This window comes from Furipterus horrens, unplaced genomic scaffold (genome assembly GCF_987537825.1).
Source record: "Furipterus horrens unplaced genomic scaffold, mFurHor1.1.pri manual_scaffold_6, whole genome shotgun sequence".
Lineage (NCBI taxonomy): Eukaryota > Metazoa > Chordata > Mammalia > Chiroptera > Furipteridae > Furipterus > Furipterus horrens.
The window spans coordinates 18,304,014-18,319,725 of NW_028327176.1; the positions used below are offsets into that span (position 1 = coordinate 18,304,014).

A 15,712-nucleotide genomic window follows, 5' to 3' on the forward strand; every position below is an offset into this window, starting at 1 on the left:
TTGCAGCCTAGAGACTCCAGAGATGTCACCAGACTGAGCACACTGGGCTCAGCAACAGCCTGGTGGAGGGCCAAGGGTCCCATGTCTCTGTCTCTTCTTCCCCAGGACACACACAACAGTGTGCCCCTCCAGAAGGTCTGAGGTGAGAGGTAAAAAGCAAAGGCCTCTCATGCCATCCTGACACCCTCTGGTTAGTGAAGCCATCCCAAGGCAGTCCTGCACCCAATCCGGCCGCCATCACCTCCTTTGAGTCTCACTTCCATCAGGCCAGCACCCATCTCCCACATTAATCTCCATAACACCCTGCTGTGCACATGCAACTGTCGTTGGTAGTTACCTGAACCTAAACCTTGACCACCTCTCAAAGCCTCCGCCATCAGGTGAGCCTCCAGCCCAGCTGCACAGGTCCCTTGCCTGAGCCTTCTGTCCCTGCAAACCCGTGTTTCTGCCCTAAGCCACAACCTCCGCGCGCCTCCCATCCTGCCACTGTCCTTTCTAGGGCTGCCTAAACTGTGACTGCTGTGCCATGTTTGGCCCAAGCCGGCCTCTTCCACTGCGCTTCTCATGGGCTGCCTTCTTTCTGCATCGCTGTGCCGTCTTCCCTGTGGGCAGGGGTCCCTTTTCACCTTTCAGGTCCTCTGGACAAGTTACTCAACAGACTGCAGTCAATTTCCTCATCTCTAAAACCAGGATCACAGCAAAGCTGTGAGGCTTAACTGAGAGAACATATATAAGGTGCCTACCACATGTCAGGGAGATAGTTTCATCAATACACGTTGGCTGATTATGGTCTTGGATTTATGTGCTAACACAGAGAATTCTTTGCTGAGTGAGGGTGGTTCTAAATTTCCTGTGATGTGATTTTCTCCCTCTGTTCGGAGGATTCATTCCCACAACCGTACTCCCAAACCCTGATGTTTTCAGAAGGTAGTTTGGGAATAAATATAGTGAGGTGCTTTCTGAGTCCATTATTAACTCAGCTGATACCAGTGAGGAGCCCGAGAGCCAGGCACTGGACGAGGCTCTGGAGGGATACACCAGGGTAAGGGAGCATCCCTGCCCCATGTCGCTCAAGGTCGCGGAGGGAGGAGGCAAAGCAAACTGATGCTTGCAACTTGGGGTACAGGTGCTGCTGGGGGGTGAGCATGGGAGTGAGGAGCAGTTACGGAACTCAGCCTGAGCAGACAGCATGTCTGCAGGGAGGTGGCAAGGGCCTGCACTGAGAGAACAGCAGGGATGAGGAGGCGTGCTCCCTCGGGCACCGACAGGCAGCTGCAAACCCTGGGCCTGGCTGGGTGGACATGCCTTCAGGAGAGGGGCGAGCTGATGGCGTTGAAGAGTTGTCCATGAGGAGTCACATATCTGTATTTGGAAAGCTCCCGTGTAGGAGGTGTGGAGCATGGACGGGTTTGGGGTCAGAGCCAAGGAGGAGGCCGGCTGGGGGTCTGCTTCAGTCACCCAGGTGAGAGCGGACAGCAGATGAACATGGCAGCAGGGTCAGGGGTCAAGAGCTATCGAGGAGGCAGACTCAACAAAATGAGAGACAAGTAGGAGTCAAAGGGTGAACAGCAGGGCCTGCGCTGAGGTGAGGCAGGTGAGCGCGACATGGGTGCTTGCCATCTCGAGAAGTGGTCCAAGCAGGCTCAGAGACTCGAGTAAGGAATAAATGATGTGTGTGTAAGATGAATCAAGGAGAGACAGGGAGGAGCGAGGCAGCAGGTGAAGGATGGAGCGGTGCCTGCTCTGGCTAGCTTCAAGGTCATTGTGAGGGTCAGGGGAGGGCAGAAGGCGAGAGCTGTCTGGATACAAGAACCTCCAATCAGATAGAAGGGTTTCCTCTCGTTGTATCAGAAACACCAAGGACAACCACAAGGGGCACTTGCTGACCTTGCTCCTGGCTAGCCCAGCAGGACGGGGGCGGGCTCTGTGACTCATGACTCCACGGGTCCCTCAGCAGAGTCCTCCTTCTGTCACATCACACAATCTCCTTAGTGTTGCAGCCACCCTCGGGTCCCCACTGATCGCTGATCACATCTCTGCATCCCACTGTCTGGCACCTCAGCCAGCCTCCTTGCCACAGCTTCTCCTACCCCCAGCTGTCACCGCCTCTCTGCTCTTTTCATCTCCTGTCAACACATTTGTGCTTCCTGGCCCCCGGCCCTTAAATCACTCTCTCCGCTGCCCTTGGTTTCTATCTGCAGCGCCTTCAAGTACGAAGTTCACCAGACCAGACGCCACAGTCATCTCTCATTGCTTACTTTGCCTTTTGGTTTTGAAAATAAGTCTGACATTTCGGAAGTTAAGCGTTTGGTGCTTGGTGCTGGGAGTCAGGGCCGAGGCAGGAAGCTCTCTGCCTGCGTTCCCTCCAACCCTGTCCCACCTTGTTCTTGGAGGGCACCCCCAACTCAAAGGTGGGGGACAGGGCTAAACCAGGACCTCTCCAACCTCATTCCTGCTACCCCTTTCTCCTTTGGAGCTGTCCCCCTCTGTGCCCTGCTTCTCTGACCTGCTTTTACCCAGAGCTTCAAAGCAGAGAGGAGATCTCAAGGCCTGCACACTAATGCTGACCCTAACAGGAATACCCATTTGACTAACTCATCACCATAGCTAACACAGTCACCCAGTGTCACTAGAGGACAAAGACTGTGCCCAGCCTCTGACGTGGACTGTGGATTTGCTCACCCTCATGGCAACCCGCTATTCCCACAAGGCCTAGGGAGTTTGAGTAATGTACGCGAGGACCAGCTAGTAGCTGGTGGAGGTGCCTTACTCCACAGCTCACACAGCTAGGTCTCCTGTTAACTAGTTACCTTGCCTGGGCCTCAGTTTGCTCCCTAGAGAAACAGTGATGACAGTGATGACCCATCGCCCCAAGGGCTATGGAGGATGTCATGGGAGAGAGATGTGAGAGCATTTTTGTAAAGTCTCACATAATTTTAAGGTGTATCCGGTGTGATTATTCCTATGCGAGAATTTCCTGTAGGGTCAGCCTTTTTCTCAGGAATTATGCCTAGCGCCCTGAGCCGTCTCAGGGTTTCCCAAACCACTTCTGCTGCCCTGTTTCTTTCTGGCATTAAAGCCCCATGGGGCATATCACACCAAGCCAAGGGTTCTTTAAAGTCACACAATAGTGTTCTATGCTTTAAAGGGGAAAAGTCCGTCGGTTCCAACTGCTTATTCTAGGCTGAAAAACGTGGGCAGGTCACCAGTTCGAAGTCAGGCTGCCATCCACGTGATGTGCCAACTCCAAGAGCAAACTGCCCTGCTGTTTTGTGTTGAATAGAACCCAGGCCCTCAGATAAGCAGAGAGACGGTGTCACACCACCTTATGTGTGTATCTTAAGCTGGAGCGGGTCTGTGACCTCCACTGGGTGCAAGGCATGGGGTGCAGGGAAGGCTGCATGAGGAAGTGGACGAGGTAGCACGGAAAAGGGTGGCTCTGATGGTTCCGCAGCTCCTGTGCCCTGCGGGGAAGGGAAGTGTGCAAGGGGAAACATTAATCTGGGGTCGTGGGGGAGGGGGCTGCTGCTGAGCTGCAGGAGTCGAGCATCTGGAAATAGCCTCCAATTCGATTCAGTTCCTAAGTCAGTTCCCACAGGTTCTTCCTGACAGAAGTATCTTCAACCAGCAGACAGAGATGGACGTGACCTTAATAACCATCCCTGAGCTACTTCCCTCTTCTTATAGGTACAAAATGGACACCAGATTGCTGAAGGGTCAGGCAATATCCTAGATAGGACACAGGTCTTCTCAGCTCCCCCCTACCCCCTTTAATCACACTGCAGAGATTTGGGACAAGATGAGAATAATCGGAAGAGGAAATAGACTCAAAGTCAGGCTTTGTGCTTGGTTCTTGGGCAAAGGGCCCAGGAAGATGAATAGAGAAGGAGCAGAACACTTGATTGGGTATTCAAGTGGCCAATAAACTTATGAAAGGCGAATTTAAATCACAATAAGATACCACCACTCGGCCTCTAAAGAGGCTAAAATGAAAAGGCAGACAATAGCAAGTGACTGATAACAAAGCCAGGGAGCAGCTGGAACTCTCCTACACTGCAGGTGGATGGAACCGGGTAAAACCACTTCCTTGGATGTTTGACAAGACCTCCAAAAGCTTCCAGGGATACACCCTAGAGACACACATATACTTGTTCACTGAAAGACAAGTATGAGGTTAATCATAGGAGCCCTGTTCATAAGAGCCCCACTCTGGAAAAACCCAACACGTGCATTAACAGTAGATTAGGTCTATAATTGTAATGCATTCGGCCAAAGGCGTACTATACAGCAACAGCAACGATCACACTGTCTTGCAAAATGTGGCTGGACTTCATAAATATAATTTTGAGGGAAAACAGGCACACAAGAAGACTACATACTGTGCAACTGCATTTATGTGAAGTTCAACAATAAGCAGCGCTGGTCCGGGGCATGTGAGGTACGCAGTGTTACTTGTGCTGGGGAATAGAGGCAGGGGCACAGGGTGGGTAGTGCTCAGTAAACTTGTTGAGCGGATGAATGAGCACAGGATAGGAAAAGGAAGGAATGAATGAGGTGCACGATGCAATGTCAAAGTTGGTGGGAATTAACTAGGAAACGAGGTGTGAGAAAACATTAGTAAGGCAGTTTGTCTAGATGAATTCCCATCAGCACATTTTCCTTGGGAAACCTGTCTGAAACTCACAGAGCAAGCAGTGGCGGGAGGGGTAGTATGCAAGGACCTAGGGGACTGGGAGGAAAAGGAATCCTGGCCCAGAGGCACCGGCTCTCTCAGCCTCTGTCTGTGGTCTATCTTCCCCCCACTCTGGTGAGGACCCATTCCAAGGCCCTGGTGGCATTTGAACAGCTCCCCAGGGCAGCAGACACCATTCTCCAGGATGTTCAGAAACCCCTCTTGCTGTTTCCTTCCAAAACTCTGAAAGTCAGAGATGCTCCGGAGTGAACTGCACTCAGAGCAACTGTCAGCAGGCTCACAAACTCCTGTATTGAAAAATGGTGCACAGGAGGGACCAGGATGCAGCAGATGGGAGCTTGTTTGCAAAAGCTAAGTGTCTGTGATGGGTTTCCCCTGCCCTCCCTGCTGCCTTGACGTAAAATCACCAACTCTGTGTTGAGCTGGTGGAATAGCCTGGACGCTGAGGGAATATGAACATTTTTTATGCTTAGCCATTCCAGCCATAAAGATTTTTATCCTATTACTGCTAAGTGACGGGTACAAGGAGAGAAATGATGATGATCTTTGGCAGCCATTCCAACCGAGTAAATACAAGGAGGGAGAAATGCGAGCCGAGACTGGGCCACTGCCCCTTCATTCCCTAGGATGAAAGGAGCAAAGGAAAAATGTCCTCCTGGTGAGATGTATCGTAGTGTGGAATTTTCCCTCTAGGCAAGTGATAGGCATCCCACTGTCTGAACCATTTAGCATGGACGGCACTGGACGAAGGCTGGAGAATGTGCTGAGGGGAACGATCATACCAGCTAGACCAGGAGTTGGTGACCTAATGGGGCTTCCCAGATCTAACTCCATCCAGCCCACGACTCCTGAGCTCAGTCTACCCTGCTACCTGCTCCCCTGCAATCAAAGCAATCCCATAATAAGTATTGCTGGGTGACAGTGAAAATATACATTTGTTTCCTCAAAATATTTCCCCCCTTCTAGAGAGGTGTGTCCCTATTTAAGGGCCACTTGACCACTAGATATTCTATGTGCTTCTTGGATGAGAGCAGATCCAGCTGCTGTCACCAGGATGTGGTGGCAGGACAATGGGAAAACAGGCTATTTTTTGAGCCAGTCAATGATTTATGGACAGCAGAACTCCCCTGGGAAATCATCTCAGACTCACCCCAGCTAGAAGCTGCCTCTTCCTTACATTGTAAGTCATTTATGGCATACCACTCCCTCTCCCTGATATAGGTGGCCATGACTTATTCATCCTTGTGACACCACAAGACCTAGGCAGTGTCCTGGAAGTTAAAGCTTTCATTGGTGTTAACAGAATTGTGGGCCTTAGGGGGAAAATTGAGGGTTAGGACGCCCTGAAGCAGGTGCAATTGCTTTGCTCACACTGAGGCAGGGTGGAAAAGCAGAGTAGATCTATGTGTAAATATCTGGGTAGGGAAGACCAACCATGGGAGGGTGAATGGATCCACAATTGCATGGCAACTTACAGAATGATAAAGCTTCAAATCTAGCTACAGATGAGAAAACAAAGCCAAGATAGGAGCAGGGACGTACGGAAAACCACTGCTGGTTACTTCATCCCTACTCCTCTCTCAGGACCTGAACTGGGAAAGGAGGACGCCCGGCCGCAGCAAACACGTGTCTAAAGGCCAAAACACCAAGACTGTGAAAATTTCAAACCTTATGGAAGGGGTGGGGGACTGGTTGTTAACCACAAAGGGTGAAATGACAAAGAAATCCACTGGAAACTGTGGACACTCACTTTCCAAACCACTCTGGGTATGGGCATCACTCACTGCCAACACCATGGACCCCATAAACCCCGGGAAAGTGCAGTTTGAAGCCTGTCCCAGTCTTATCTTCTTCTACTCCTCTTCTCAGTTATACCATGCTCCCCCAATACCATGGGCTTCATAGGGCAAAGGCCCCAGGGAAAAATGGTGACTCTGTACTATTCCACAAAAAAAAAAAAAAAAAAAAAGAAGAAAAGAAAAAGAGCCCTCGGCCTCTCTGGGGCTTCTATCACACGACAGCACACCATGACTTGTCCGTCAGCGGTGTCCCACACTGCCATGGCACTGGGCTTTTCGATCAGCACAACAGCCCAGTGGGTGACAACTGCCACAGCCTTCCTCCTTCTCCCCGTCCTCACCCCACCTGCTGCTTCTTTAGACTCCCAGGCAGTTCACGCCAGCACCTGCCCTCTTGGCAGCACTGTTCTAATGCTTGGCTAATTGTTCTCTGTTGTAGGCGCCATCCAAACGCGTCCTATAAATCAGAATCCAATTACTGTGGTAAGAAAATTAGAAGTAAATTTAATAAGCTCAGACCCCTCCCACAGGCTGTGTCTTCACTCTTCTCTTTTCAATAATGAGAACTCTTTAAGGAAAAAAGCCTTCTTCCTTTAACTGAGTCTGTTCAGATCCCTCATCAGAATGCCCCGAGGATGGAAGGATGACAGAAGAGGCTTCTTCTAGCTCCCCTTCTCCTCTGCACATAAGGCAGATGGGAAGGAGTAATCAATTGTCTTTCCACTTTTATTCTCCCTTTCATTAGTTCAACAACATGTACTGAATTCCTATCACACACCAGGCACGTTGCAGTAGATATTATCAAAGACTACTTCCCTTAGAGGGCTACTGGTGTCATAAGTAGTAGAACCTTAGCTGCAAGGCATGATGGGAACACAAAAGTGGACCAGTGGGAGGGAAGCCTGTATCAAGGGGGTTGAATCCCACAAAGGAGCCAGGAGTCTAGTGTGGGCCAATGGCCACCGGTCCATGAGTGCCCCACTATAGGATGAAATTCAGGAGAATGGCTACACAGATATTCTGTGGTTGAAGAAACTGGGAGAAAGGGGAAGAGCCAAAGGAACCAGAGAAGCCAAAGGTCTGCACAGGGCCTGAGGCAGAAGTCCTGTCACCTGGATTGAGGTAGAGTGCAGCAGCATGCAGGCAGGTGCGTGGGTGGTCTTATTCCAGAGTCTTCCTTTCTACTTAAACTGTGAGTCCTTCAACTGAACCAATGCACCCATGGACTTCACCTGGTTCACTAAAGCAAGCGCAGGTATAAGCTGATGCCCTATGGTTTTCAAACCTGAGTGGGCATCAGAATGACCTGCAGTGCTTTTCAAGACACAGGCTGTTAGTCTACACCCCCAGGGTTTCTACTGCGGTTGTTCTGGGGGGAAGCTTAAGAATTTGCATTTCTGACATGTTCCCAAATGATGCCAGTTGCTGTTGGGCTGCTAGTTCGTTGAACCAAAACTTTGAGAACTGTTGTTCTAAGCCCTTGCTATTCAAAGGAGATCCATGGCGGTCGGCATCAGCATTGTCCAGGAGCTCGTTAGAAATGCAGAACCACAGGCCCTCCACCAGACCTGCTGAATCAGAGGTTAACCAGATCCTCACATGATTTGTTAGTTTGCCTATTTAAGTTTTAGAAACACTTAGCTGGAGCAGTGGTTCTTAAGCTTGACTGCTCATTAGAATCACCTGGGGAGCTTAGACAAGAGAGTTCGGGTATCAGCATTTATAAAAAGCTCCCCATGCAGTTCTTCTATGAGGCCTCAATTGAAAATTGCTGAGGTTCATACTCATGCCTGCACTCCACATCCATATATATGGGCTTGACTCCACCACTCCCATTTCTCTAGCATTGAACTTAGCTTTGAAACCCTTCTCTGTCCCTCCTTGCCCCACCACCACTCCTGACAACTTGGTGATCTTCCTAGTGCCCCTTCCTTCCTGATGCCTGGCATTCGGCTTCATCTCTTCGCCTGAGCATCTTCAGTTTTCTCAGGAGAGCCCTCTTCTTCCATTTCAGGGCAGGTGGGGCCAGCCTATTCCTATTATTACCCTGTAATAGTAACTACAATGGAAATGCTTTGACTGTTTCCTATGGAGTAGGTAAGTACTTTACATATATGTTATTTGATCCTTACAAAAAAAAAATCACATTAGGTAGGTGTCGTTATTGTTATTTTTATCCCTGTTTGTCAAAAGAGGAAATTGCAGTCCAGAGAAGCCAGGCAATGGTGAGTTCCCTCAGTTGTGTCTATAGCACACCCAGGACTGGAAACAGGGTGATCTGATCCCAGAGTCTGTATCCTTAACCCCTGGGCAGTACTGCCTTCTGCTTGATTCTGCCTTTCAGGAAGGAATGGCCTCGTCCCATTGCTGGGACTGATAACATGTGTTTATATTTCATTCTTGAGAACTTGGGTAACAAGTGGGGCTGGCTTTACAGCAGTGGTTCTCATTACAATTTTGTCCCCAGGAGCCATTTGGCCATGTGTGGAGACATTTTTGGTTTTGACAACTTGAGGGTGCTGTTGGCATCTAGTGGGTAGAGGCCAGAGATGCGGCTAAATATCCTACAATGCACAGGAGAACCCCATGGAAAAGAATTATCCAACCCAAAATGTCACTCTCTGTTGAGAATCCCTAGTCTACAGGTGTAGGTCACCAGCAGCCACAGCTGGTCAGAGCCGGGCAGGTAGGGCCCAAGAAGGGCCCAGGGCTCTGTCAGACCCACCCATCACAACAGGATGAAGTCTGTATGCAGTGGGGGGTTGGAGCCACAGAAGGATTCAGGGACTCAGGTGGGACTTCAACCACGTGGACACAGGGGTTGGAAGTGGGAGGCCCTATAGATAGAAGGTCACCCTCAATGGGGCCCATTTGAGGGAAGAACACCGGGCTTTGCTGGCAGTCTCTGGAACACCCAACACCACAGGAGCGATGTGGGCACAGGGTCAGCCTATACCAAACTCAGCCTGGAGATGGCTGATCCAGTTGGTGGTTTCTCATGGTGCTAGCCTGGGGCTTGGCACACAGTACGTGCTCAATGCCCCTGCCTTAACTGCCTGGTCCCATGTGCTTGCCCTCATTCCCAACCCCTTTTCCTCTCCCCTTCCTGCTCTTTCAGATTAGGATCCATAAATGTGAAATGCTCTGAGTGACGCCATCCCAGCTCCCATCGGGCAAGGTTCCTGCCTTGAGGCAGACATATGGCTGGTATGCTTTTCCTTTTTGTCTCCCCTAAGGGTGTCTGGATTTCCTCTAGATTCTCTTCCCCTCTTGCTGCAATCCCAGCAGATCACACTTACCAAACAGATGGAACTCACTGGGTTAGTTGCAGGGCCCAGGACTGGCCAAGGGGAACTTGGATCTTTGGGGACATTGGCCATTATGAAATTCTTTCATTTCTGCCTCTCAGATCACAGACTAAGGTGAACACAGAAATTCTTTCTGCACAGGGTATCCCTGTGAACCTGCCTATGCAAACGACTTCCCAAAGTCTCCCTGCTACAGGTGAGACTATTCAGGGACATCTCCCTGACAGCGCTCCCCCCTATGCAACAGCTCCTTTCCTGGCCAGGAGGTGTCTCTTTGTCCCCCCTGAAGGGCTTGACACCTGGACTCAGGACAAGAAAGGCACCACCAGACTGAGACCCAGTGGGGCTTCTCAGCATTCTGTCTCCTCTCTTCTCCTACATGTAATCTCTGCTCAGGGAAAGAAACTAGCCTAACATTTAAATAAAATTCTATCAGATGCCAAGGAGCAGGATCTGTGCTGGGGGATTTTTGTAGGAATAAAACAAGACTCTGATGCTAAGAAGCTTTCAGGCCAGCAGCAGGAGGTGTTCTAGGTACAGGCCGTCCCCTGGGTCTTGGGTTGTAGGGAACTTCTCATCCCTGCTGCCGGTGAAAGGGGCCTCCCACCCTCTCCAGTGGGTGGCTCGCAACAATGGGCAGCACAGTGTAAATTACCACATTGTAAACCCTCTAGCAACCAACTGGCAACAAATGGTTTGCCTGCCCCAGCACTTGGCACAGGACACTGCACAAATCAACCCTGCTGCTGAAGTGTCATCACTCCAGGGAGGGGAGGGGGAGAGAGTAACGGAGAAGGAGCAATACCTCAGATGGCGAGTGTCCGGGATGGCCCGGTTGCTGGCGATGCGCTCGCTCTCCCGCTGGTTGAAAGCATACAGCTTATAGGGATCATCACCCACGCGCCACTTTTTGGCATTCAGATACCGCCGCTCATCAAACTGGTCCCACAGGTCATCCCAGTCAGCGTCCAAAATCTGTGTGACACGAACAGGAAGTCTGTGAGAATGGCTCCTGTCTGTCAATGTCCAACCGCAGAGACCAGGCTTGTTCTGGCAAGTTTAGCTCAACGATGGGCCAGAGGTAGGACATTCATAAAACCACCAGCAACAAAAACAGAACGACTGTAAAGGCAGCTACCGTTTACTGAGCATTATAGAACAGGCGCGTGCTAGGACCGTTCCTCATGGGATCCTGTGAGCTTCTCACAGTGGTTCTGTCAGGTGGTTATTGCAGGAAACAGCCTCACCTGGCTAAGTATGTACCTTGCTCAATATCCCACAATCAGGAAGTGGATTTTAGTTTCCTGACTCCAGAGGCCACCTCTCCAGGATAATTTGAGAACACATGACTGAAATTGTCAGCACAGTAGCTGGCACATAGTAGGTATTCAATGACCGTCATCCCCATAGGAGGTCAGTAACGAGAAGTAGGTGATCCATCTAAAATGGTGTGCTACCCGCTGGACAGACACCCTATGTGTTCCTTTCTTCCTCCACCGCAGTAATCTGTGGGGGAGCAAGTAATAACCCTCACCACACGGGAAGACAGCACTTTAGAAGGTATTAGGTGGTTTTCTTATTCATGATCTCATTTCACCTTCCCCAAAACCCTCTGCCTGAGTCGGGAGTCAAGCTTTTGCAAAGGTGACTGGCTTGTCTGAGGTTCGCCCACATGGACAGAGGCAGAGCCTAAAGCAGACCTCATTCTCCTGTGCCCTCCAGTGCATTCACACTGTGGGGAGGTAGGGAGGTTTACACAGGGAGGGGAGGCCTCCAGAGCCCAAACTGCTTCATCAGCCCCACCCACACCAGCTCCACGGCCCGCAGAGCCCTTCAGCAAAGCCAGCGAGGAGGCGTGGGCTTCGGGGCCTCGGCAGCTGAATGCTTCCCTTGACAACCACTGTGCAGTGGATGCCAGCGCTGTCACCCAAAGGTGAAAGCCAGTCTGTATCCCACCAAGCTCAGATCTTTCAGGTTCATCAAAGCCAAAAGAACGTTGTGTCTCTGGGAAGAACCTATTGAGCAGGTTCTGACACGGGATGGGTAGCCGGAGCCCTGAGGCTGGCATGCTCACGGAGGATGAGATGCTCATTCATGTGTTACTGAGCCTAGTTGCTATGCAAGTACCCAAAGCTGCCTGGGACCCACCCATCCCATCGCAGAGCAGGATGCCCTTCTTCACCTGGGGCCCTGACGGGAAGGCCCACAAACAGCAGTGTGGGCGCTCGGCCCATACATGGCAGGCAGGTGAGGGGGCCGCTTGCCGGCATGCGCCCAACTCAGGCACCACTCGACCTTATCTGGTAACTGATCTCTGTTTTGCTCTCGTTATCTCCTTTTGAAACAGCACCCTCCTACTAATAGCACAAAATGAAGCTTTAGAAACCAGTGATTTTTATCCAATAATTGCTTTCATTAATGTCCTGTGATACTGTTGCTACCAGGGGGAACTTGGGGGAGGGTGTGAAACTCCCAAACCTGTTCGGTGCAATGTCACAGCCTGACAGCTGTCACCTGTGCTTAGAACATCACCACAAGGTGAACTGACCTGGCATTTTCCAGGGAAGGAGCATGGGGTCCTGAACCATCTCCTGCTGGCTCATTTCCAGTTTAATTCATTGCATTTTTCTAAACAAGCTGTGAGTCCCACAGAGACCTGTGCTGCAAAGGGGAGGTGCAGAGATGGGAGGCCTCTGCCCTGGAGGGGGCTGCAGTGTTGCAGAGAGACACGCATGAGGACACCTCTCACACCTCTAACAGAGGCGTGAGGGAAATGGGGAGGGCTTCCTGGAGGAAGTGTCAAAAGAGTTAGAGCTTGAAGTTTGAGTGGGAATTTTACTTCCCTTGAGGGGAGATGCGGAGGGCAAATACATATGCAGTGAAAATCCAGATAAAAGGCAGGAAGGCCTAGAGGAGAAAACTGTTCAGAGAACAGCTAGCTCAGGAATGGGGAGGCCAGAGCGGGATTGCAAAGAGGCATGAATGAAAGAAAACTCTGGAAGGCAGCTGGGCTTGTAGGAAGCAGGTCTGGCAGAAAATATCTCCAGCCACATGTAAAGGATAGAGTGGGGAGAAGGGAGCTATGGCAGGAGGCCAACTGGTGACCTCAGGAAGGTAACCTGGTGGGAAGGGCAGCCTGAACTGGGGCCCAGATGGATGGTTCTAGCAACAGCGGGAGAAGCAGATGGAGAGGCAGGCGCCGTGGAGGGGGCAGGTAGCCAATCTCTTGGCCTCTTCCCCTACTCCCTGTTCCCACTAGACGAGGCCCAGGGCCAAGAGGGCCTGAGGCTGGGTAATCTGCTCAGCCTGGCATTCACCATCCTCAGAGCAGTTAAAAGACTCCTTGACAGGAACCGTCTCCATGAGAACTCAGTGAGGTTCTGGCCCCTAGAGAGCCTAGAGCCAGAGCAGCAGCCAGGCTGGCAAGAGAAATCACCTGAATAGTTAAGACTAGGCTCCGAGGCTGTCCTTAGAGGGGACTGCTCCCTCAGATGGTCACATGTACAAAGCTGGGCCACACTTCTCTGCTCTGAGATCGACGGGGGAGAATGCCCTGCACTGAGAGTGTGGCTTTCCTATAACGATGTCAGGACACATTAAATAATGGTGAACCCATGTTTACAGTAATAGCACTACCATCTGATTAGCAATTTCTGTTTTACAATACGGTATGCACAACTGTCACAGAATCTGCACACAACTCCATGTGTACAGGGAGGGATCGGCTTACCAAGAGGTTCAGTGGCTTAACAGCTCGTAAGTGACGGGACAGCTGATCCAATCCTCCCCAGAGCCTCCCAAGGCCATGGTCCGCTCTGTCTCCTCATGGACAGAAACAAGGAACGTCTCCTCTGCTGAGGGTGAGTGGGCAGATAACAACCTGTCAGGGGGGTGGGGGGCATGCCCACAGGAAGGGTCAGCCACTCTTCGCTTGCTTGTTCCCAGAACAGGCTGGCTGTGGGCCTCTCAGGATTTCTGAAGAGTCACTGCCTTCCCAGATACGTGCAGTACTAATGTGGGGTTGGCTTCCATGCCCTACAATTCAAGTCCCATGTCCAGTGTCTGAGGGTCCAGAGTGCAGTACGTTGTACCCACTCACTTCCTGGCTCATGTGACCATCCAGGGAAACAACTGAACAGACACACCATCACAAACCTCCCCAGGACAAGAACTGATGCTCCTCTCGGAAACAAGAACACACACCTAGGCTTCTCCACAGGGCTCCACCCCAGGACTGTGCTGCCCCTGGGTGGCCCTCACCACCACACACACCCCTCAAGCAAGTCCCCACTTAACTTTCTAACCAGAATTTACTCAACCTAGAGTCAATCCATCAGTACGATGCCACAAACAGAAAACTATCTTTTAAATAGAAACTATCTGATTAACTCAGCCAAACTCCTGGCCAAGACCGTAGCTGAAATAATTTGGCACCTAAAACAAAAGTTCAAAAGCACATCTGTTGGGTTGCTTAATTCTTTCCTCCCACCATGCTTCCGTGAGAAATTTTGAATTCCCTTGTCTCCCTTCCCGACCTGTTTTCTCTCACTCTAGTTTCAAGCTGATATTTGGCTCAGAAACCATGGGTGTAAGACTCTCCTTCTGTTCAGTTTTGAAGCTGCCTCTATTTTCCACTCTTTCCATTCTCTCCCTCCTTTCCCCAGTTTGGTACTACACGTTCTCTCTTATTGTCCCAATTCTCTCCTTTTTCACCTTTCAAATGAGAACATCTCTATCTCTTCATAAGGCTTCTGTCCTGCTTGGAACTGTGCGGATCCGGAATAAAACTTCTCAAACTTGCCTAATAATATAGTAAAACAGCTCATACCTCGGGAGTACTTATCACGTGTCATAAAAAGTTAATTTAATCCCCACAATAATAGATGTTGACAACACCCTTCTCATTTTATAAGTGGGGAAACTGAGGCACAGAGAGATGGAGTAACTTGGCCAATGTTTCAGAGGAAGTACGTGCTAGAGGCAGGATTGAATCCAGGGAGCCTGGCTTGAGCTCCCACACTCTCAACCGTGAGGTGGCACTGCCTTATTGCAGCCTCACTATCATTTCCTTGGGTCATCTGCAAAGACTGTCTATGGGTTTCCTGTCATTTTTCTCAGTCAATTTCTCTCTTTGCTCAGGGACCTTCTTTCCTCAAAGGCTGGCTGTGCCCCTGTCCCCATCAACCCACCTGCTCGTCACTTTCCTTCCTGGGCAGCTTTTCTCCCAGCAGCAGGCTTCTTCCTGACAGCTGGGGCAAGAAAAGTCTGTGGACACATTCTTGCAGGAAGGTGGGAATGTGCTAGGCTAACACTCAGGAGAAGGTCATCATTGAGAAAAAAGAATGATATATTATTTAAAGATGGTATAATTCATCTATGCATTCAGTGTTTGAGACCCCAGCATAACATTCCATTGTCCCGTGGGCATCCCTCCAGGGTCCAGCCAGGGACACAGAGGTCCCAAGTAGCCCACTCCAAGCCTCAAAGGAGTGCCACTTCTAGAAGTTTCCTTCTCATAGTGAACCAGAATCTGTCTCCTAGTAATCTCTCTCTTGGGGGCCTGGTTTTATCCCCTCAGCTATTTGATACAAGTCTAATCTCTCTCATACTTTTCAAATAGTTAGTGGCAACTACTGTGTCTCCCGGGCCTTCTACCCTCTGGTACCACCAGCTGAGACTTCCAGCTCAGAATAAATGACACGGAAGACTGTGAAACATGTATTAAGGGTCAAAGAGAACCAGACCAAGTGAAGTCAGATGGGGTTCATCAAGGAGTTCAAATACCCCCGAAAGCCATCTATCTATACAAGCGGTGTGACCAGGGAGACCTTGCTCATGATGGAGTCGGACTTGTATATCCAGCCTTCCTAGATGGAAGCTGTTGTGTGGAAATACTGTGCCTGACAAATGGG

The 15,712-nt window shown here is 50.4% G+C and overlaps 1 protein-coding gene across 1 annotated transcript in view; it reads right to left on the reverse strand.

Annotated features, from left to right (window-relative positions):
• Nucleotides 1-15,712, reverse strand: part of GALNT14 (polypeptide N-acetylgalactosaminyltransferase 14) — a 187,409-nt gene that overhangs the window by 58,796 nt on the left and 112,901 nt on the right. The window contains exon 2 of the mRNA XM_090280203.1: nucleotides 10,606-10,775. Coding sequence (XP_090136329.1) covers nucleotides 10,606-10,775 — 170 coding nt within the window. The remainder of the gene's footprint in view (nucleotides 1-10,605; nucleotides 10,776-15,712) is intronic.